The sequence below is a fragment of the Pleurodeles waltl genome, chromosome 12 (assembly GCF_031143425.1).
Source record: "Pleurodeles waltl isolate 20211129_DDA chromosome 12, aPleWal1.hap1.20221129, whole genome shotgun sequence".
In the NCBI taxonomy this organism is placed as follows: Eukaryota; Metazoa; Chordata; class Amphibia; order Caudata; family Salamandridae; genus Pleurodeles; species Pleurodeles waltl.
In genome coordinates, this window is record NC_090451.1 from 306769579 (window position 1) to 306793885 (window position 24307).

General features: G+C 49.7%; 1 protein-coding gene across 8 annotated transcripts in view; it reads right to left on the bottom strand.

Annotated features, from left to right (window-relative positions):
• The window catches only part of CHD9 (chromodomain helicase DNA binding protein 9), a 1629153-nt gene that overhangs the window by 77329 nt on the left and 1527517 nt on the right, over nucleotides 1–24307 (bottom strand). For all 8 annotated transcript variants that reach the window (XM_069216350.1, XM_069216347.1, XM_069216351.1 and 5 more), the window contains one exon: nucleotides 4340–4444. In XM_069216350.1, the coding sequence (XP_069072451.1) occupies nucleotides 4340–4444 (105 nt within the window). The remainder of the gene's footprint in view (nucleotides 1–4339; nucleotides 4445–24307) is intronic.

Genomic DNA, 24307 nt, shown 5'->3' on the forward strand with positions numbered 1-24307 from the left:
CTGGTGCACCAATGTCCTGGGTACCTAAGTAACATATACTAGGGATTTACATTAGAGCACCAGTATGCCAATTGTGGGGTGTAACCGTTGCCGTACAACCACATTTAGATGAGAGAGCACGGACACAGTGTACTACAGTCTAAACACACTGAAACCAGGCAAAAAGGGGTGGTAACTATGCTAAAAAGATGCTAATTTCCTACAGTGTTGCTCCAGCTCCTAGAAATGGGGGAGGTGTGGAGTCGGACTGGGCAATGGCTACGCAGAACTGTGCGTGGAACGCAGACTGTAGAAAACTGGCCCTTTTTGCAGTTACCTCTACACTTTTTGCCTGATATCTAATGGTAACTTGACTGAGTGTATGCTAGGATCCTGCTAACCAGGCCCCAGCACCAGTGTTCTTTCCCTAAAATCGTACAATTGTTTCCACAACTGGCACACCTCTGGCACACAGTTAAGTCCCTTGTAAAAGGCACCAGTGGTACCAAATGGCCCTGTGGCCAGGGAGGATCCTTAAGGGCTGCAGCATGTGTTGTGTCACTCTAAGGGACCCCGCACCAAACACATGCACACAGACATTGCAGATTGTGTGTGCTGGTGGGGGGAGAAAAAGGCAAGGTTTACATGGCAACCCTCTCAGGGTGCCATGCTCACAAAACATTGCCTGTGGCATAGGTAAGTCTCCTCTCTAGCAGGCCTTACAGTCCTAAGACAGGGTGCACTATACCACAGATGAGGCCACAGCTGCATGAGAAATATGCCCCTACAGTGCTAAAGTTCATTCTTAGACCCTGTAAGTGCTGTGTGGCCATATTAAGCACACCGGCTGGGAGTTTGTCTTTACAAACTTCACAGCTCCATGATAACTTCACTGAAGGCTGGGAAGTTTGGTATCAAACTTCTCAGCTCAATAAACCCACACTGATGCTAGGAGTTGCATTTATTGTAAAAAAGCACACAGAGGGCATCTTAGAGATGCCCCCTGGGTTTTACCCACCCCTCTAGTGTAAAACTGACTGGTCTGTGGCAGCCTGCCATCAGCAGACAGGTTTCTGACCCCATGGGGAGAGACCCTTGGTGGACTCGGAGGACAGGAACAAAGCCTGCTCTGGGTGGAGGTGCTTCACACTGCCCCCGCAGGAAGTGTAACACTTGGCAGTGAGCCTCAAAGGCTCAGGCCTCCTGTTACAACGCCCCAGGGCACTCCAGATAGTGGAGATGCCCCACCCCTCCTTCTTCCCCAGGCCAAGCCCCACTTGTGGCGGCAGGTCAGATAGGAAAATTAGGTAAAACAGGGAGGAGTGACCACTCCAGCTAGGTCCACCCCTAAGGTGTCCAGAGCTGAAATGATCCCCTCAATACAAAATCCTCCATCTTGGTTTGGAGGAAAGGGACCAATAGGGTTAGAAATGTGCCATCCCCACTCCCCCCCCCCCCTCAAAGGGAGTGGTCACAGGAAGGGTGTAGCCACCCTCAGGGACAGTAGCCATTGGCTACTGCCCTATGACCCCCTGTAATGCCACTTAATCGACTATTTAGGGGGACCCCTGAAATGAGCGCACCAGATTCCTGGACACCTCAAGAAGAAAAGAATAAGCAAGAAGGACTGCTAAGCCGACCCCAGCAGAAAAGAACACAGACACAAACTGACTTGGCCCCAGCCCTACTGGCTTGTCTGCAGCTTCTGAAGCCCTGTTACAAGAAGGCAACGCATCCTGCAGAACATGCGACCTCTCCAAACCCCCAGAGGTCTGCTTGCCTACCAGAGGTTCAAGAACTCCAAAGGACAGCTGCCTTGCCCACAGGAAACTCCAAGAAGGACTCCAGATCCGCGAGTCCTGCCCACTCTGCACCTAACGCCCACGGCCTGAGTCTAGGTGGCCTACCGGTCCAGAGCTGGTCCCCAGGCGATTCTGACCTTCTGTCCACCCTGGGTTGACCCCTCCTGGCCAAGACAACGATGCCTGCAGCCTAAATCCGGAGTACTCCCCAGACTGCAAGAGAACCGGATGAAGATTCCTGAGGCCTAAAGGTACCCCTGCACCCGCAACCCCCTGGATTTGGGGAATCTGACCACCAGTCCAGCAACATTCAGCAGGCAAACCTTCTCCTTGCCCAGCCTGTGGTTTCCCAGAACTGATCCCCTGGACACAGCCACCAGCATCTTTGTGACCCCCGGGGTCCATGTATTTAAAACCATTGGAAGCTTGATGCTCTGTTTGCACCCTGGTGCACCTGTGCCGCTGAGATTGTGTGTGTGTGTGGTGTTGACCTGTGGCCCCCAACCTCTGGTGCTCACCTAAACCCCCAGGTCTCCCCCCCGAAGTTGCAGGAACTTACTTGCCAGCAGATTTGCTTCTGAGTGCCCGCAGTCTCCGTAAAATCCCATTCTAAATCTAACCTCAACTTTGACCTCTTCACCCGGCCAGCCTCTTGCTGCTGGTGGTGTAAGTTTGGGATCATCGTGAACCTCGACCAGGGAACATCCTAACCCCTGGAGATTGCAACTAAGTTGAGCGCTTACCTCAAAACTGCACTACCCCTCCCCCCCTTGACATTGAAAAATGTTACTTGCCTATAAAATGTTTTATTTACCAAACCTAAACAAATTGTCTTTGATACATATGCTTGATACTTACATGCAAATATACCTACCTGCAACAAGATCCTTTGGTTCTAGAAATAAAATAAAATATATTTTTCCAACATAAATACACTGGCTTGGAGTTAGTCATTGACTGTGTGCCTCATTTCTTGACTGAGTGTGTACAACTAATGCTTTCACTACCCTCTGATAAGCTGAACTACTCGACCACAATTTCACAAAAGAGAGCATTAGTATTATCTACCTTAGCCTCTGTTAAACCTCTGGGGAACCCTTGGAGTCTGTGCACATTATATCTCATTTTGATATAGTATATACAGAGCCAGCTTCCTCCACCGATGTTCCCTGCTCGTCGTGTCAGCTAGCGGACGAGGTCAAGTCGAAGTCGACTTGGATGCCAACTTTTTGTGCCTTTGCCCCGGGGACATCAAGTGTGGTGAAGACGATTTCGGGCTCCTGGAGCAGTCCCACAACTTCCTTCTCAACCGGGACTGAGACCCCTGAGGAGTCACGTGTGCTGGTGATGTCAACTGATGGGCTGCATGCAACTTTAGGGACTGCTCCCTCAAAGTTTTCGGCGTCATGGCCCAGCAGTCGGAGGACAACTTGGAGTTATGGTTGCGCTCGAGACACCAAAGGCAGAACAGATGAGTATGCATGACTTCATGGCGCGGAGACAGGCGCCACATGGTTTAAACCCTGCCTTTCTGGATGACATCCTAGACACACCAACAAGAATAAAACCTTGACAAAACATCGAAAAAGGGCCTGTCAAAGAGCTACAGAGGGGTAGCTCTCTACGTTTCTGTGCTAACTGGCGTGAAAAAAACCAAGAACTACGTCCGTGCCCATGATTGGTGCCTATTTAAGTGACCGTGACATCACATCTGGCGCCAAAGATACCACGCGGAACTGAACGGAGCCACCCGATGGCACAGGCAGGAGTACTGCTCGAGCAAAGGTTTACGGATCTAGTCTAACGCCAGGGGAAATTCAAAGGTGAGAAATCTGCAGATAGAGGTCTCTATCAGACAGAACAGAAACTATGTCAGTGTTCTGAGGTGGAGTCTATACACACATCTACACGGTTACTTCTGGGGCACCGGGAGGCAGTAACTAGTTTGAAGGTGCCAACCTGCCAGGGCACAGGAGCAACTGCTGTTTATGAATTCAAATCCAGTATAGTGCCTCAGATTATTCTAAAGGTGAGGAATCTGGCGTTAGAATCTTCCATCAGAAACAGACATCTTGTATCACCACTAATGTGCAACTGAATGAGAAGAATTAATATAGGGAACAGAGAGAAACAAATGGTGATGTTAAAACGTTGCAAGACACTCATTAGTAGCTAAGTAGGGGTTGTGCAAGAGAAGTGACAAGAAACATAATATAGACACTGGCCAGGAGATGGCTGTTCAAGTGGTATCTGGAAGGGACACATTTCTTTAAGAGTATGTTGTTATGAATGGTTTCAAAGGTGCCACAGTGTTTCTGCTGTAGAATGGTGGATGACAGGTGGTTCAGGCAGCTCTGTTAAGCCAATGTGATGAAGTTGGAAACTTGATAGAGATGATCCTGCTGCAATATCTTTTTCCAAAGCCAAATGTTTGTAATAATTATCTCAGTCAGCCAAGCAATCCCAATTAGTCTTTCATGAGAAAATTAAACACTGGGGGCTTGATGATGAGCTCATTAACATAATATTGCTTATAAATATATCAAGAAAATACTTACAGATTGCTTGACAACATCACCCCATTCGGGGGCTACCCCATACTCTGGATTTTCCTTCAAAAATCTGCACAGATCTTTCAAAGGTGGAGCAAATGCCCCACCCACCTTGAAATGGAAATAAAAAGGAGTTTAAAATTAAAAAAATATTAAAACGAAACCATTTTTCATGCATTGATCCCTCCCACTGGTGGGAAGAAAAATGTTTTAACTAGCACCAAATCCATATTCAATTATCTTTGTTCATTATCACATAGGCTTCATATAACAATAGACATGAATGGAAAGTTATGTCAGCATCAGTATGTTTATTTCATATTCACTTTTATTTCTATGTACTGACTGAAAACAAACCAATTGATTTATTGGTGTCTTCATGTGGTAGGATCTCAATAGTTTCCTGAGAATTATGAACAGTGAGGGAAGGGATTTAGGTAGTATATGTGCAAGTTCTTCCCTGTGGCACAGAAGAATTTTTTGTTGTTGTTGTAAATCACTAATTTACTTGTGCTAGTATTTCAGTAAATACCCTATAATCATGTTGTAATTTTAAGAAGGTATTTCAGCATAACAACCTGGAAAGCTTAAAGCAAACGTACCATAGGACACAATTGACTTTCAAAAAACAGCTGAGTTAACTTTTGATAATAAGCAAACCTGCGATTCAGCCTTTAAAAAAACATAAAGCACGTCGAACTTATAGATATCCAACTGCTGTTGGTAAGAAGATTGGTATCTACACTGGAATAAGGCACTTTCAAGAAAATAATCATATTATTTGAAGATATTCTTTCCTGTACTGCACACAGGCCCCCTTGATGTTCAGAAGTCTAGGTTTATGAAGCAAAGCTTTACCTAAGCTTATTATTTGAGGTGTTTGTGTAGAGTGGGACAGGGATGTTCTCCACAGTAGAAAGGCAGGCCCAAATAACCAGATGGATCGCTCTGATACATTAAAGGCAGAATGCAACATCTTTTGAAAAAAGCTCAAAACATGGACTAGAACACAAAAAAATCAGAAGCATTGCTGGAGTGTATTTGACAACATTTTCTTTCCTGCAAGGATATTGGAGGGAAAAGAAGCGATGGCAATTCTGAGAGTAGTTCAACAGCATTCTAAATTGAAGATAAACAATGGTGCAATATATTAACAAAAACACAACATAAAAGGGGTAGAGTGGTGAAAAGAACTACTATCATACATCGGCTAACACCCTTTCTGGAAGATAGTTGAGCTATGCTGATTTCATATCACCCATGAAATAACAGAGTGGTGCCACATTTAAGCGCAACCCCTACATGCTGATTTCAGTTTTGTAGGAAAGTGACTCTTTTGACATTGTTACCCCAGTCTTGCTGCCAGGATTCTGGTGCAATTCAGAGTGAACGTACACTGGGGTACCTGCTAGAAAGGTCCTCAGTGCCAGATCTCCTTCTCCCAAAACTGCACAGTCATTTTTCTAATTGGGAAACCCTTTAGTTCCCACTGTAAGTCCCTAGTAAATGGTACCCATGGTACCTAAGGCATGGGGCACTGAAGAAGGCCCCGGAGGGCTGCAGCACAGACTGTGCCACCATTAAATACTGTAGGAAGTTGGCTCTGTATATACTATTTCAAAGTATGAAATAGTGTGCACAGAGTCCAAGGGTTCCCCTAAGAGGTAAGATAGTGGCAAAAAGAGATAATTCTAATGCTCTATTTTGTGGTAGTGTGGTCGAGCAGTAGGCTTATCCGAGCGTAGTGTTAAGCATTTGTTGTACACACACAGGCAATAAATGAGGAACACACACTCAAAGACTTACTCCAGGCCAATAGGTTTTTATATTGAAAAATATATTTTCTTAGTTTATTTTAAGAACCACGGGTTCAAGATTTACAAGTAATACTTCAAATGAAAGGTATTTCACTTGGGTACTCTAGGAACTTTGAATAATCACAATATCATGTACAGTCTTTGTAAAAATGTAATAAGCTATTTTAAAAGTGGACAGTGCAAAAATCAATAGTTCCTGGGGGAGGTAAAAAAAGGTTAAGTTTGCAGGTAAGTAAAACACTTACAAAGTCTCAAAGTTGGGTCCAAGGAAGCCCACCGTTGGGTGTTCAAGGCAACCCCAAAGTTACCACACCAGCAGCTCAGGGCCGGTCAGGTGCAGAGGTCAAAGAGGTGCCCAAAACACACAGGCTTCAATGGAGAACAGGGGTGCCCCGGTTTCAGTCTGCCAGCAGGTAAGTACCTGTGTCCTCGGGGGGCAGACCAGGGGGGTTTTGTAGGGCACCGGGGGGGAGGGGAAGGGGGGAGACGGGACGACAAAAGCAGGCACAGAAAGTACACCCTCAGCGGCACAGGGGCGGCCAGGTGCAGAGTGCAAACAGGAATAGGGTTTTAGATAGGAAGTAATGGGGAGACCCGGGAGTCTCTTTAACGATGCAGGCAGGCAGGCACAGGGGTGGCTCCTTGGGGTAGCTACCACCTGGGCTAGGCAGAGGGTCTGGCTGGGATGCCCTGTGGCGCTGTAACAAAAGGGGTGAGCCTTTGAGGCTCACCGCAAGGTGTTACAGTTCCTGCAGGGGAAGGTGAGAGGTACCTCCACCCAGTACAGGCTTTGTTCCTGGCCACAGAGTGACAAAGGCACTCTCCCCATGTTGCCAGCAACATGTCTGGTGTGTGGCAGGCTGGCAGAAACTGGTCAGCCTACACTAGAAGTCGGGTATGTTTTCAGGGGGCATCTCTAAGATGCCCTCTGGGTGTATTTTACAATAAATTGCACACTGGCATCAGTGTGCATTTATTGTGCTGAGAAGTTTGATACCAAACTTCCCAGTTTTCAGTGTAGCCATTATGGAACTGTGGAGTTTGTGTTTGACAGACTCCCAGACCATATACTCTTGTGGCTACCCTGCACTTACAATGTCTAAGGTTTTGCTTAGACACTGTAGGGACATAGTGCTCATGCACATATGCCCTCACATGTGTTATAGTGCACCCTGCCTTAGGGCTGTAAGGCCTGCTAGAGGGGTGACTTACCTATGCCACAGGCAGTGTGAGGTTGGCATGGCACTCTGAGGGGAGTGCATTGCCGACTTAGTCATTTTCTCCCCACCAGCACACACAAGCTGAGAGGTAGTGTGCATGTGCTGAGTGAGGGGTCCCTAGGGTGGCACAAGACATGCTGCAGCCCTTAGAGACCTTCCCTGGCATCAGGGCCCTTGGTACCAGGGGTACCAGTTACAAGGAACTTACCTGAGTGCCAGGGCTGTGCCAATTGTAGAAGCAAAGGTACAGTTTAGGGAAAGAACACTGGTGCTGGGGCCTGGTTAGCAGGATCCCAGCACACTTTCAATCATAACTGACATCAGCAAAAGGCAAAAAGTCAGGGGGTAACCATGCCAAGGAGGCATTTCCTTACAACTGTGCAGTCCAGGGGCTTCCCAGTGGCTTAACAGAGGATATGGTAGATAACACTAATGCTCTCTTTTGTGGTAGTGTGGTCAAACAGTTAGGCTTATCAGAGGGTAGTGAAAAGCATGTTTTGTACACACACAGACAATAGAAGAGGCACACACTCAATGACTTCACTCCAGACCAATGGATTTTGTATAGCACAAATATTTTTTCTTAATTTATTTCTAGAACCACAAGATTCAAGTTGCAGGTAAGTACTTCAATAGTTTGGTATTTCACACATATAACAACAGTACTTTGAAATAGAAGCTATACAGTTTTTGAAATATTTGCAATTATCCGTTTTAAACGGTGACACTGCAATTTTCCGAAACAGTTCCTGGGGGGGGGGGAGAAGAAAAGTTAGTGTAATTTACAGGTAAGTACTAGACTTACAGTTCCAGTCTCCGGGGCTTAGGAAGTCCACAGGTCGGGGTTCAAGTTAACCCCAAACACCCACCAGCAGCAACACGGCCGGTTGGGCGCAGAGGCCAAAGGTGAGGCTAATTTAACATGGGCTCCTATGAAGGATGGGGGTACTTGTTTTCAGCTCTGCTGGCAGGCAAGTACCCGGGTCTTCGGAAGGCAGGCCTGGAGGGTTTAGAGAAGCACCGGGGCAGCCTAAAGTAGGCACTAAACACACACCCTCAGCGGCACTGAGGCGGCTGGGTGCAGGGCGTCTGCTGCCCAATGCTTCTCTATGAGGGGACCCCAGGGTTCACTTAGATGTTGCAGGCTGGGTCCACGGGGTCAATTCGGGAACACCACAGGCTGGACAAGTAGGAGGGCTGCCTGCTGAACGTTGCTGCACTGGTGTTCGGGTTCTCCAAGGCCTGGGGGATGCGGTTGCAGTGTACCTTCAGGTGTCGGATATCTTCTTCTGGCGGTCGGGGGGTCCTCTGGATTCACACTGCAGGCGTTGTCGTGAGGTGTAGGAGAGGTCAACCCAGGGTGGGCACTTGCTCGAAATCACCTGGGGATCCCTCCCTAGTCGGTCGAGCCACCTGCACACAGGACGTGGGAGTCGGGTGCAGAGTGGTCAGGATTTGCAGATCCTGGGAGGTCCTGGAGTCCTTTAGGTGCAGTTTCTTTTTGGACAGAGCTGCTGTCCTTGGGGGTTCTTGGTCCTTTGTGGTGCAGGGCAGTCCCCTGGAGCTTGGCAGAGGTCACTGGCTCCCCAGGATGCATCTTGTTCTTGCTGCAGGTTCTTTGAAGCAGAAATAAAGTTTGCACCTGTGTCTGATACCACCTCTTTAGGAAAACCCATTCTTGAAAAGATTCCAATAAGAGCTTTGGCCACTGCAAGAGCTGCAGTGGTCCTAAGAGGAAACGCATATGGGTACCTGGTGGCATGCCCACGCCTACCACAATGAATCTGTTCTCAGAGGCTGTAGGAGGGTCTGGGGGGGCAACAATATCCTCCCCATCCCTTTCAAAGGGTACCCCAATCACTGGAAGTAGAATTAAAGGGGCCTTTGGGGTGCCTCTTGTCTTGCCACTGACTTGACAGGTGACACAGGAGTGCCAAACCCCTCTGTTTCTTCTGACATATGGGGCCAGTGAAAGTGATGGACAAGTCTGTCCCAAGTTTAGCTTTGCCCCAGGTGACCTGCTAGGGTCAACACAAATTCTCTGTACTGCAGCGGGACCACCAACCTCATAGTGGCACCAGGTATGTGTTCCCTTGGCTCCAAGTACAGGAGGTTGTCTTCCCAATTCACCTTGTTGGTGCCACTGACATCCCCTGCCTCTTGAGTGACAGCTTGCTGCCTCAAGTCCTCCAGTGTGGGACAAGTCCTTTGTGCGCCACTGAACTCCTACCTGGCAGGCCCGTCTGCACCCAAGAGCTCAACTGTGTATGCTTGTAGCTCCTCTGGTGTAGGTTCTGCCAAGGGATTGGATTCTTCCCCCTCTGGGTTTGAATCCTCAATGGAGGTTTTGGTAAGGTGGCGCATTTCTTCCCTTCCTACTCTCAGGCTTGGGAAGTTCTGGGCAATTGTACCATTCTCCAAGTTTCCCTGCTCTTTTTGTTTCTTGCCTGTACCCTAGCCAAGGCAAAAATATGCCCAGCACTGCTGCATGGGCTCCTACTTCAGCCCAAGCTCAAGTCTCCAACTTGCTTACTGGTAGACACTCTACAAGTAGGTCTGTGGACATCACAACTTTTTTAGGACCAATAACTACCCCTGCCGCCCCCTCCCTTCCCCATACTGAAATCGACTGCCATGGGGTGGCACATAGTGTTGTTATGATCATCAGTCACTTGGTACTGTTGATCAAGTAGGTGTTGCTCAGGGGACACCAGTTTTTCAGTCACCATAGTCACAGTGGCACCTGTGTCCCTGTGGGCCTCAGCCTCAACACCATTTATCAGAGGAGGATGCCTGTACTTACCCATGCTAAGGGGGCAGGCAACAAGGGTGGCAAAATCAATGCCCGCATCAGAGACTAGCACTGCTTCAGTTGTCTCACTAACCAACCCAGACCCCACTGCAGTCCCTAAAGTGAGCCCAGCTACACCCTTAGACTGACTACTGTTAGTAGTCACACCACTACTGCAAATGGTAGGGGCACTGGGAGTGGGGTTGGTAGTGGTGGTTGGCTTGGTGCCTTTCTTTGGGAAAGAGCTGTCTCCTGGCCTATTGCCTTCGTTTTTACAGACATAACACTAAGGCTTTTTTAAGCTGGAAAGATGATTTGCCCCCACCCTTTTGTGGGCATGATGAAGACTCTTTGGATTTGTCTTCACCCTTTTCCTGGTACTTATCTGGATCCTTTCTTTTTGTGGTCACCCCTTGTATGAGCTTTTCTGCTCACCCTGGTGTGGACCCATTTGTCTGCCTTGGAGGTGAGGTCAGATCGGAGTCCACCAAGTACTGAGGCAACAAAGCAGACACAGGTGTTCAAAATGTGCTCTCTCAGAATTAAGTGGTATAAACCCTGATAATCACTGACTTTACTCCCACGGAAAAAGCCTTCCAGAGCTTTCACAGAACAGTCCACAAAACCTACCCAATCTTGGGAAGGCTCTTTCCTGGTCTCCCTGAATTTTATCCTGTATTGTTCAGTGGTTAGACCAAACCCATCCAGAAGAGCTGTTTTGAGCACTGAGTATCTGTCTGCCTCTCCCCTGGGCAGAGAAGGAGAGCCTCAAAATAGGAGCCTGATGCTTTTGGGGGACCCTGTGTACCTTACAAGCCCTCTCAAAAGCAGTGAACCACTTGTAGATGTCACCCCTCACCTTGTTTAATGTTCTGGAGTCAAAAGAATCCTCCCTGACCCTAGGCTCCATAAAACAAAAATTGCTGCTACCATGGGGTGCTAACCTAAACCCTGCACCTCTCTCTCTACAGCCGAAGACTCCCTATCGAGGGCTAGCGGCTGCTGCTGCAGCAGCCTCAGCTTGGCCTCCTCCATACTCAGTTGTCTGAGCTCCCAGTCTAGGGAAACCTCACCTGAAGTTGAGCAGTGTATACCCTTAGATACGGAGGAGACATGAGTGAGCAGAGGAAGATCTGTCCCTATTCTTTGCTACCCTCTCAACCAACCCTCTTGGCACAAAGGAGGGCTTACTTGAATGGCTTCCCCTCCCACTACCAGTAGTGCTCCCAGCAGGGCTGTGGGTTTACTAAGGGCTCCCTGATCCTCTAAAGGACCCTGTTGACCCTCCTCAGTGTCTAGAGCCTGTCCTTCTAACACTGGGGGGTGAGAATCTGCATCCTCCTCCATACTGCCAGCATTGTCCGGGTAAGCCTGGAGCAGCAGGCATAGAAGCAGAGGAGTCCACACACCACACCTGAAGAAAGGACCCACGTCGCAGGAGAAGCACGCAGAGGGCTGTGCGTCCCAGGGAAGAGTGATGGGGGCTGTGTCTACATGGAGCCTGAAGATCCCTTGGAGTAGATGCCAACAAGCCTGGGTAGTTGCAAGAGACGCGGTGCACGGGGGTACTGTCCTGCATGGGAATGCAAAGGCTTACCTCCACCAAAGTTGGACAGCTGGCAGAGAGGACCAAGGGGGCCACTCCAGACCACCACCCATGATGTAGGATCCACGCAGCTCAGGATGACAGGAGATCCATGCAGCGCTGTCGTTGCAATTGGTGCCTGCAGATGCAAGGGAGGGACTCCTTCATTCCAAGGAAGATTTCTTCTTCCTTCTCGTACAGACTGAAGACTTGCCGCCCTCAGAGGATGCACAGCTGGGGAAATGTTACAGAAGCTGGATGAGCCATGGCAACAATGTTGCAAGCAGAGACTTTGTCGTGGATGCAGATTGTCAGTTCCTGGAGAGTCCAATAGCAGTTCCAGTGGCCAGAAGTCAAAGTAGAGGTTGCAGAGGAGTCCTGCTGGAATATTGCAAACTGAATCTGAGGACCCACAAGAGAGAGACACTAAAATAGCCCTGGAAGAGGGATTGGTCACCGGTCACCTAGCCAGGCGACCACCTATCAGGAGGGGGCTCTGACGTCACCTGCCTAAACTGGCCATTCAGATGCTCCTGGAGGCCTCTGCCCACCTTGGATTCAAGATGGCAGAATCAAAGGACCCTCTGGAAGACCTCTGCGCACCACCCCTGGGGTGGTGATTGACAGGGGTGTGGTCACTCCCCTTTCCATTGTCCAGTTTCGTGCCAGAGCAGGGACTGGAGGTTCCTTAACCGGTGCAGACAGGATTATGCAAGCAGGGCACTAAATGTGCCCTTCAAAGCATACCAGTGGCTTGGGGAGGCTACCCCTCCCAAGCCATGTAACACCTATTTCCAAACGGAGAGGGTGTTACCCCCCTCTCCCAAAGGAAATCCTTTGTTCTGCCTTCCTGGGCTTGAGATGATCAAGCAGCAAGAGGGCGGAACCCTGTCTGAGGGGTGGCAGCAGCTTACGCTGCCTGGAAAACGCCAGAAAGATGGTAGGAGCAATGCTGGGGGCCCTCTAAGGAGCCCTCAGAGTGCATGGAATCATACTTCCAATACTGCCAACAGTATTGGGGTATGATTTTGACATGTTTGATACTAAACATGCCTAGGTTTGGTGCTACCATTATATAGCTGGACATAGGTAGCGACCTATGTCCAGTACACGCGTAAAATGGCATCCACGCACTCACAAAGTCCATGAAAATGGAGCTGGAGTTTGTGGGGGCACCTCTGCTTATGCAGAGGTGCCCTCACACATAGGAACTTGTACCTTGCCCTCTGGGCTAGGAGGGCCTACCATAGGGGTGACTTACAATGACCTCTAGTGAAAAGGGTGCATGCACCCTTTCACGCAGGCTGCAATGGCAGGCCTGCAGATACACTTTGCATGGGCTTCCCATGGGTGGCATAATACATGCTGCAGCCCATGGGGGACCCATGGTACCTCAAAGCCCTGGGTACCATACACCAGGGGCTTTTATGGGGGCACCAGTATGCCAAATGTGGGATGTGTGTGGTCCAAGCAACCAAGTTTAAAGGAAGAAAGCATAGTCACTGGGGTCCTGATTAGCAGGATCCGAGTGAACATAGTCAAAACATACTCAAAACAGCCAAAATGTGGGGGTAACCATGCTAGAAAGAGGGTACTTTCCCAAACAGCTGAGTAGAGCGGGGTCACGGGTGGATATCCTGAAGGTGAAGCAAGGACAAGGGGGGCCATAAGGCAGCACCAAACTTACACCCTCAGCGGAACAGGGGTGGCCGGGTACAGTGTGCCAACACAGCCTCGGGTTCCCAATGTTAGTCAATGCAGGAGATCACTTTCAAAAAAGGACTGCAGGCTTTGGCCAGGGGGCCAGGAGCAGTCAACCCACAGCTGACCAGGTAAGTTAAGATGCCAGGGGTCATAGGGACACCAACTTTCTAGCTCCCTATGGCCCAGGGGCTCTGGGTGCAGGGATGTCTTTTGGCGTCAAACAGTTTCCAGGGCAGGTCGCTGACAGGGGGAGCCCTCGGATTTAGGCTGGAGGCGTTGCTGTGGAATCCAGCAGGGGGCCAGCACATGATGGACTCTGAGCCAGAAGCACTGGGGAACCTTTAATGGACTGGTGAGCCACTTGGACTTGGGCCGTGAGCATTGGGTGCAGAGGTGGTGGTTTCGCACTTCCTCAGGCAGACTTCTTTTGTTTTTTTTTGGAGGTGTTTCTTTTGGACTAGTCCGCTGTCCACAGGAGTTCTTGTTCTTTATTGAAGACAGGCAGTCGTTGGGCTGAAGGACAGTCGTCTTCTGTGGACAGATTTCTCTGAAGGCTGCAGGCAGGCCTGCAGGGATGGGGCCAAGTCAGTTGGTGCCTTTGGTCTTCTCTGCTGGGCGACTTCTGTTTTGTCCAGCTCTTCTTAGGTCGACAGAAAGCTGATTGTAGGGTTCAGGGGTGCCACCTAAATACTGAACTTAGGGGTGCTACAGGGAGTGCCAAGTGGCGGCCAATGGGCTACTCACCTTTAGGGTGACTACACCCTGCCTATGACCACTCCCTTTAGGAGGTGGGCATAGCCCTAAACCTACTGGCCTAATTCCTTCTTCACAAGATAGATGTATTTAAAAAGTAGTTTTAAATTCAACTCATCCACCTTAGAGGTGGGACTAGCATGAAGTTGGCAATCCTAATTTAACAATTTTTTGTGCCTGTGCTGTGGGGACAGGACATGGGGTGGGTGGTCATCCCTACCATCTGGAGACCTGGTCGCATTACAAAGGCAGCAATGCCATTGAAGCGACCCGCTCTGGAATGTCCATCCTGCTTGGGAAAGGATGTTACACCTCTGCCTGGTGCAGGCTTTTGTCTCTGGGCCTAGAAAACACTAGCGCTCACCATGGGGATCCAGAAACGTGTCTGTGGTGGCTGAACTGGCCAGGATCACTCAGTCAACTCACTAGTAGCTGGTAGGTTTTCAGGGGCACCTCTAAGGTGCCCTCTGAGTGCATTTTGTTTAATAAATCCATCACTGGGGTCAGTGAGTGTAGGAAGTTGCCTCTGTATATACTATCTCAAATTGAGAGATATGGTGCCCAGAGTCCAAGGGATCCCCTTAGAAGTTGATAGTGGCAACAATAGATAATACTAATGCTCTATTTGTGGTAGTGTGGTCGAGGGTAGTGTTAAGTTTTGTTGCACACACGCAAGCAATAAATGGGAACACACACTAAAAAGACTTAACTCCAGGCCAATAGGTTTTTATTTGGAAAAATATTCTTTTCTTAATTTATTTCAGAACCAGAAGATTCCAAATTTAAGTAAGTACATAAATTGGAAGGTACATGGCATAGGTAAATATGGAACTTTGAAGTAAAACAGTAATGTACACAGTTTTGTCAAAAATGGCAATAAGCTATTTTAAAATAAGTGGGCATTTAGTGCAAAAATCAACAGTTCCTGGGGGAGGTGAGTACAAGTTAGTTTAGAAGGTAAGTAAAGCACTTACAAGTTACAGTCTCCGGGGCATAGGCAGCCCACCGCTGGGGGTTCAAGTCAACCCCAAACACCCAGCACCTGCAACACAGGGCTGATCAGGTGCAGAGGTCAAAGAGGGGCCCAAATAACATAGGCAACTATGGAGACTAGGGGTGCTTCGTTTCCAGTCTGCTAGCAGGTAAGTGCCTGCATCCTTAGGGAGCAGACCAGTGGGGGTTTTGTAGAGCACTGGGGCGGGGTCACAAACAGGCACACAAAATACACTCTTAGTGGCACAGGGGCGGCCGGTTGCAGTGTGCAAAATAGGTGTCAGGTTTTACGTTGAAAGCAATGGAGTGACCCCAGGGTCACTCTGGTGATGCAGGCAGGGAACAGGGGGCTTCTCGGGCCAGCCACAAACTGGGCAAAGATGAGGGCCGCCTGCTGGTCACTCCTGCACTGGTAGTTGGTTCCTCTTGGGCCTGGGGGCTGCGAGTGCAGTGCTTTTTCCAGGCGTCGGGTTCTTTGTTACCGGGCAGTTGCGGTAAGGGGGAGGCTCTGGATTCTCTCTGCAGGCATCGCTGTGGGGGTGCAGGGAGGTCGTCTCAGGGTGGCCACATCGTGGAAGTCGCCTGAGGGTCCTCGCTGCAGTGTTGGTTTCTCTGGAAACGAGCCGGGGGTGTCGGGTGCAGTGTTGGGGACTCATGCTTCCAGAGTGAGGGTGGAGTCCCTTTAAAGATGGTTTCTTCTTGGTTGTTTAGACAGAGCCGCTGTCAACAGGAGTTTCTTGGTCCTTTGGATTGCAGGGCAGTCCTCTGAGTTGGCAGAGGTCGCTGGTTCATCTGGATGCGTCGCTGTTGCAGGATCTTTGAATCTGGAGACAGGCAAGTAGGGCTGGGGACAAGTCAGTTGTTGTCTCCGTCTTCTCTGCTGGGCTTTCAAGTCAGCCGTCCTTCTTGTTCAGGTCATCAGGAAATCTGTTTTCCTGGGTTCAGGTTCACCCCTAAATACTAAACTTAAGGCTGTATTTAGGGCCGGAGGGCAGTAGCCAATGGCTGCTGTTCCTGAGGGTGGCTACACCCTCCTTGTGCCTCCTTTCTTTGGGGAGGGGGGCACATCCCTAATCCTACTGGGGAAAATCCTCCAAAGAAAGATAGAGGATTTTCTAAGGAAGGGGTCAGCTCAGGACACCTTTGGGGCTGTCCTGGCTGGAGGGTGACTCCTCCTTGTTTTTCTCATTATCTCCTCTGGACTTGCTGCCAAAAGTGGGGTCTGTGTCTTGGGGGTGGGGTGGTCTGGCATCTCCACTAGCTGGAGTGCCCGAGGCATTGTAATACAAAGCCTGAGCCTTTGAGGCTCACAGCTAAGTTTTACAGTTCCTGCAATATAATGCACCCTGCCTTAGAGCTGGAAGGCCTGCTAGTGGGGCGACATATGGAGCACCTTGTCACGTAGCCTGCAATGGCAGTCTGCATAAGGTTGGTGCTAGGTCCCTCAAAGTGGCACAATTTGTGCTGCAGCTCTGAGGGGCCCTCTCCAGTACCTATGCCCTAGGTACCAGGGGTACCATTTACTAGGGGCTTGTAGGGGGCTGAAGGGCCTGGTCACTTGGAGATCAAGTGACCAGATGTCTTTATTTTAGGGAAGGAACACTGGCACTGGGGACCTGGTTAGCAGGAACCCAGGACACCTCAGTCAAAATTACATCCAAAACCAGGCAAAACGTGTGTGGGGGGTACTGCAACCAGAACCCAGCTCCCTATATTTGGTATTAAACATCTCAAATCAATAAACCTTCACTGAATCCAGTGAGTGATTTATTAATAAATGCACCCAGAGGACACTTTAGAGGTGCCCTCTGAAAACCTACCAGCCACTAGTGTGTTACCTGACTGATCCTGACTAGTTCAGCCACGTCTCTGACCCCCCCAAGGTGAGAGCCAGAGCTCTTAAAGGTCAGTGACAAATGCCTGCACTGGGTCGGGTGTTAGCACCTCACCTACACAGGATGGACATTCCAGGTGGGGAGCTTCAAAGGCCTAGCTGCCTTCGTAATTCGACCCAAGTCTCTCCAGATGACCGACCCCCCCCTGTCCTAAACCCACTTTTGGCGGCAAAAGAGGCGGACAAATTAGACAGATTAAGAGGTGAGCCCACTTCATTCCAGTCCCACCCCTAAGGTGGATGAGCTGTAGTGGACATCACTTTTTCAATTCCTCCATCTTTGTTTGGAAGGAATTAGGCCGTTACGGTTATGCCCACTTTCCAGTGGAAGTGGTCATAGAAACGGTGCAGTCACCCTAAAGGTGGTCAAGCCCATTGGCTACCACCTGACACTCCCTGTAACATCCCTAAATAAGGTATTTAGATGGCACCCCTGAACCATAGAACTCATATTCTGATGACCTAAGAAGAAAAAGACAAAGAACAGATGCATCCGCAGAAGAGAAGAACCGGCTGACCTAGTACCAATCCTGCCAGCCTGTCCGTACTCCTAGACGGACTCTGCACCACAAATACGCCTTTTCCTGCAGCTGAACCTCCAGAAAACTGGAAGTACTGCCTTCATTAAACAAAGACTCAAGTCTTGGATGAGAAGCAGACCTGCTCTCCAAGCAACTCCAAATAAATGATTCTGCAGCCCCAGGAACAGCAAAGGCCTGAAGTTATCACTGCACATGCAGTCACCGACCCGATTGGGAGTGGACCTCTGGTGCCAACAAGGTACCCCAGCTATCCAGTCTTTGTCCACTGTGGTTTCAAATCTCCTGGACACCCTGAAATCACCTGCAACCTCTGTACGCAAATCCCCCTCACCTGAAGCTACTAGTGAGAGAACCTGACACCTAAAGCAAACACTGCATCCGTTGCGGCCAGCCCAAACTTAAGTGGAGCCCTGGTGTCAACAACAACCACCCCCGGCTCCCCCGCACCCCAAGTTTGCGACTTACCTGTTGGTTGCCCCCGACTGGCCCCCCCAGCCAGAGCTTGCAGCCCAAATCCACAGATACCCATCCCCATTGAAACACATTGGGTACCTGGCATGTACTTCTTGCCACCCTATTGGAGTGACCGGTTGGTGTGGTCCAGACCCTTGCTGAGTACTTACCCTAAATCTACAAGATTGGTCCCATGAGTCGTCAATAAGTGCTCGTTTGCTGACTGTGTTTTCCTCCCATAGGTTAAAATTGAAGAACTCTGAAATTGCACTATGTCGATTGTTGAAACTAAAAAGTATTCATGCTTGAAAACATACTTCCCTTATAATTAACTTCTTGGGTTTAAATTGGTCTCAGATTTATTCTTTGAGTACAACAAATGCTTAGTGTAGGAAAGTACATTCTTTTTGGCATGGTTACCCCCACTTTTTGCCTGCTGTCAGTGTGTTTTTGACTGCGGTCAGTAGGATCCTACTAACCAGGACCCGTGTGACTGTGCTCTCTCCCTCTAATTTGTCCTGACTTTCTGCACCCCACAATTGGCATACTGGTGCCCCAATGAAAGTTCCTAGTATAAGGTATGTAGGTACCCAGGGCATTGGGACACCAGGGGTTCCCCATGGGCTGCAGCAAATATTATGCCACCCATGGGAGCCTATGCTAAGTGTGCCTGCAGACCTGCCATTGCAGCCTGTGTGAAAAGGTCCATGCACTACAGGTCACTGAACCAGTTCACTTTAAGTCACCCCTATGGCAGGCCCTCCTAGCCCAGAGGGCAGAGTGCAAGTACCTGTGTGTGAAAGCACCCCCGCATGAGCAGACATGACACCAAGAACTCCAGCTCCATTTTCCTGGACTTTGTGAGTGTGGGGAAGCCATTTAACCATGTACTGGGCATAGGTCACTACCTATGTCCACCTACATAATGGTAACTCCGAACCTAGGCATGTTTGGTATCAAACATGTCGGAATCATACCCCAATACTGTTGCCAGAATTGGTTGTATGATTCCATGCACTTTGGGGCTCCTTAGAGGTCCCCCAGCTTTGCTCCTACCAGTTTGCAGGGTTTTCCCAGGCAGCCCGTGCTGCTGCTATCCTACAGACAGGTTTATACCTTCCTGCTACTTGAACAGCTCAAGCCCAGGAAGGAAGAACAAAGGATTTCCTTTGGGACAGGGAGGTAACACCCTCTCCCTTTGAAATAGGTATTACATTGCTTAGGAGGGGTAGCCTCCCAAAGCCACTGGTATGCTGTGTAGGGGACATTTGGTGCCTTCCTTGCATAAACCTGTTTGCACCAGTACAGAGAACCCAAGTCCCTGCTCTAACATGAAACTGGACAATATAAATGGGAGTTACCACTCCCTTGTCAATCACCACCCCAGGGGTGGTGCCCATAGCTTCTCCAGATGGCTATTTGATTCTGCCATCTTGAACCCAAGAAGGGCAGAGGCCCCTGGGAGCATCTGAGTGGCCAGGTTAGGCAAGTGACGTCACAGCCCCCCTCCTGATAGGTGATCACCCTGCTAGTTGACCAATCCCCCTTTTAAAGCTATATAGGGTCTCCCTCTTGGGTGGGTCCTCAGATGTAATGTGCACGTTTCCAACAGGACTCCGCAGCATCGTTTACTTCGACTTCTGGCCACTGGAACAGCAACTGGACTTCACAGGAACCTACAATCTGCAGCTCCAGCAACAACTTAACTCTGCAACATTGTTTCTACGGCTGTGCATCCTCTGAGGGCAGCAAGTCTTCGGTCTGCACCAAGAACTAAGAAGGAATCTCCTTTGGAATGAAGGAGTCACTCCCTTGCATCTGCAGGCACCAACTTCATTGAAGACCGGCCACGTGGATCCTCTCTCCTGCAACTCTGCGTGGATCCTGCAACATACCGGCTTGTCCTACTTGGGAGGTGGTGATTCTTTGCCTCTCCTTGAAGGACAGTACCCCTGTGCTTCGCGACTCTTTTAGCTACCAAGGCTTGTTGGCTCTTCTTCCAAGGTATCTTCTGGCCCCGTGTAGCCCCCGCCGCCAGCACTCTTCTCTGCACGCGTTGTCTCCTGCATGCTGCTCCAGCGATGTGGGACTCCTTTCGAGGTGTGCTGAGTGGGCCTCACTGCGACTCCTGTGCCTGCTGCCTGTGGGGGCTGCATCCTCGACTTCTGGCTCCCCTCTGAGGGTTGCCTGGGACGCCCCTCCTTGGGTTGAGTCCCCTCGGACCTTCCTGGTTCACAGCAGCTCTGCAACTCTTCTTCTGCAACTCTTGCCTTTGCCAGGGCCTGTTTATGGTTTTTCCACACCACTGACAGACTGCAAATCTTATTCCGATGTGGGACATCGACTGTATCACTTCTGGGACTCTTCTGCTCCTGTGCTGCTTAAACGACTCCTGGTCTCCAATGTCGACCTGGTTCTGCATCTCCAGAAGGGTGGGTAGTGGCTCCTGTCCCAACCGGACACACCAACTGGAACTAGACTTGGTCCTCTTCATTTGCAGGTCCTCTTCTGTCAGGATTCATCTTCAGTTTTTTTCCAGTTTTGCTTGGGTCTTGAACAGTCCTTTTACAAAGGTTATCTGTGGGTTTGGGAAAAACCAGGTACTTAACTCTTGTCTCCTGGTAACTGGCGGGGGGGGGTGCCTCTGGATTCAGGCTGTAGGCATTGTTGTGGTGGACTGGAGGAGGGTGGGCACTTGCTCAGAACCGCCGGAGCACTAGCTCTAGTCGGTTGGGTCACCTGGACTCGGGCTATGGGCGCCTGGTGCAGAGTAGGCAGGATTCGCTGATCTGATACTGTTCTGGAGTCCTGAGATGGAGTTTCTTCTTGGACAGGGCCTCTGTCCAAGGGAGTTCTTGGTCCTCTGTGATGAACAGAGTCCTCTGAAGGCTTCTCAGAGGTCGCTGGACCGGCATGATGCATCGCTTTCTTTTGCGGGGCATTTTGAAGCAAGAGACAGGCTGGTAGGGCTGGGACCAAATCAGTTTTTGTCTTCTGTCTTCTCTGCTGGGGTTTCAGCTTAGCAGTCCTCCTCCTTTCTTTTTGTGAGGTCACCAGGAATCTGAGGGAACCCTTAAATCCTGGATTATGGGGCATTACAGGGATCAGAGGGCAGTAGCCAAAGCTACTGTCCCTGATCGAGGCGATACCCTTCCTTTGTCAACTGACTTTGGGGAGGGGGACACAAACCTAACCCTATTGGTCCCTGTCCTCCAAACTAAGATGGATGTTTTTGCAATGAGGGGGGTCACCTCTGCTCTGGACACCTTAGACGAGGTCCCAGCTGAGGGGGTCACTCCTCCCTGCTTTCCCTAATTTTCCCGCCGGACTTGCTGCCAAAAGTAGGGCTTTGTCCAGGGGTGTGGGCATCTCCACTAGCTGGATTGCCCTGGGGCACTGTAGTAAGAGGCTTGAGCCTTTGAGGCTCACCACCAGGTGTTACTGTTCCTGTCGGGGGGAGGTGTGAAGCACCTCCACCCAGTGTAGGCTTTGTTTCTGGCTACAAGAGCACAAAAGCTCTCACCACATGTGGTCAGAAACTTGTCTCTTAGCGGCAGGCTGGCACAGACAAGTCAGTCCTGCACTAAAGGGTTAGGCAAAATACAGGGGGCATCTCTAAGGTGCCCTCTGTGTGCATTGTTCAATAAATGCAACACTGGCATCAGTGGGGGTTTATTGAGCTGGGAAGTTTGATACTAAACTTCCCAGTATTCAGTGACGCCATTATGGAGCCGTGGAGTTCATAATGACAAACTCCAAGTCCATATAGTTTATATGACCACACTGCACTTACAATATCTAAGTCTGGACTTAGACACCGTAGGGGCATATTGCTCATGCAGCTATACCCTCGTGTGGTATAGTGCACCCTGCCTTAGGGATGTAAGGCCTGCTAGAGGGCTGACCTACCTATGCCTCAGGCATTGGTTTGTGGGCATGGCACCCCTGTGCAATGTCGACTTAGTCTTTTTCTCCCCACCAGCACACACAAGCTGCAGTGGCAGTGTACATGTGCTTAGTGAGGGGTCACCCAGGGTGGCATAATACCTGCTCCAGCCCTTGGGGACCTTCCCTGGCCACAATGCCCTTGGTAGCATGGGTACGTTTTACAACTGACTTAACTGTGGGCCAGGGGTGTGACAAATTGTGGGAGCAATGGTACAGATTTTGGGGAAAGAACACTGGGGCTGGGGCCTGGTTAGCAGGATCTCAGTACACGCTGTCAAGTTGGCATCAATATCAGGCACAAAGTGGTGGGGTAACTATGCCAACAAGGGCATTTTCCTACAAAAGGGTTGGGCTAAGTGTAGGAAGCTGGCCTGGTGTTTGGTGAGGACCTGTGGTATCCCCACTCTACACCAGGTCCAAGTAGCCCTATTAGTGAGGTGTATTCAGTGTATAGGAGGCCAGGCTCTCTAGATGGAGCTGTGGATCAGCAGTCAAGACCTATCTGGGAGACATACAAAGCTTTTGCAATACCACTGTAGTCACACAGCACTTAAACACATGAAAGAGCCACACAGGGTTACAAAAATGAAGGTACTTTATTATAGTAACAAAAATCCTGAATAGGCAATACTCTTCTAGCAGGTGAGTAAGCACACTATTATAAACACCATAGTAATCAGGAAGGGGCATAGAAAACAGTGAAATAACAGTAAACAATGGAAATCGTAGGGGGAGACAAAACCATATACTAAAAAAATGGAATGCTAAAGGCAGACCCCACCCAGGTAAGTGGAATCAGTAGCTGGGAGCTGGAGGAACTAGGGACCCCAAAAGATTTCCGACGCCAAGAGCTACCCCTGCACCCGCAGCCCCTGGCCTTGGAAAATCCAACCTTCAGGCAAGCAACGTCCAGCAGGCGGACCCCCTCCTTGTCCAGCCTTTGGTCTCCCGGAACTTAGCCCCTGGACTTCACCTGCAGCACTCTTTGTGGCCCCTGGGGTCCCCCTATAGGAAAGCACTGGGAGCCCGACACTGTGTTTGCACCCTACTGCCCCTGTGCTGCTGAGGGTGTGCGTTTGGGGCAGTCCTGTGACGCCCCCATCCACCAGTGCCCCATAGTGCTCTTCTAAAGTCCCAAGGTCTGCCCTCCAAAGCCGCGGATACTTATCTGCAAGCAGGCCCGATTCAGAGGGGCCTCGGTCGCCTTAGAAACCCATGTTAAATTTGCCTCAACTTTGACCTCTGCACCTGGCCGGCCTGTGTTGCTGGATAGGGTGTTTGGCGTTAACTTGAACCCCAACCTGTGGACATCCTAACCCCCAGAGAATGGAACTGTAAGTTGCGTACTTACCTCAAAATCTTACTAACTTTTCGTCCCCCCCCCCCCAGGAACTGTTTCTGAAAATTGTAGTGTCAACTTTTAAAACAGATTATTGCCATTTCTTTGAAAACTGCCTAACTTGCCATTCTAATCAAAGTGGTATTGATACATACGTGGAATACTTATTTATTCATGTACTTACCTGCAAAGTGAATCTTGTGGTTCTAGAAATAAATTAACAAAAGGTATTTTTGCTATGTAAAAACCATTGGTCATTGAGTGTGTGCTTTCCTTATTGTCTGTGTGAGTACAACAATGCTGATATGCCTAACTGCTCGACCACACTACCACAAAAGACAGTATTAGTATTATCTACTTTATCCTCTGTTAAACCTCTGGGGAACCCCTGGACTCAGTGCACCCTAGATCTCATTTTGATATAGTATATATAAAGCGAGCTTCCTACACCACCCTTCTGTGGATGAAGAACCAGGCCAAAAGGGGATGGAAAAAGACAAGCTGTGGATCCCAGGAGCTGAAGAGGAGTCCTTGGAGTGGTGCAGATGGTGTCTCACGTCAGTTGTTGGGTTGCAGATGGCCAGTAGTGTTGAAGAACCACCAACAAGCCTTGGCAAATGCAAAAGAAGCAAAAGAATAGTTGCAAGGCTGAAGAGGACCAGCAAGGCTAAGGGGACTCGACACAGGGAGGGGAGTCCGAGGTGACCCTCAGCAGTCGGGAGAGGCCCAGTCAGCACACCTGAAGAGGAGTCCACGTCACTGTAGCGTTAGAGCAGAAACTCTGCTTGGCAGGGAGAAGTGCTGGGGGCCAGGGCTACCTGGAGCCTGACGATCCCTTGGTGCAGGAGCACAGAAGCCTTGGTACCTACAATACTCATGGTGCACAGGGGTACTGTTCTGCAAGGAGAGGCAAGGGCTTACCGTCGCCCAAGTTG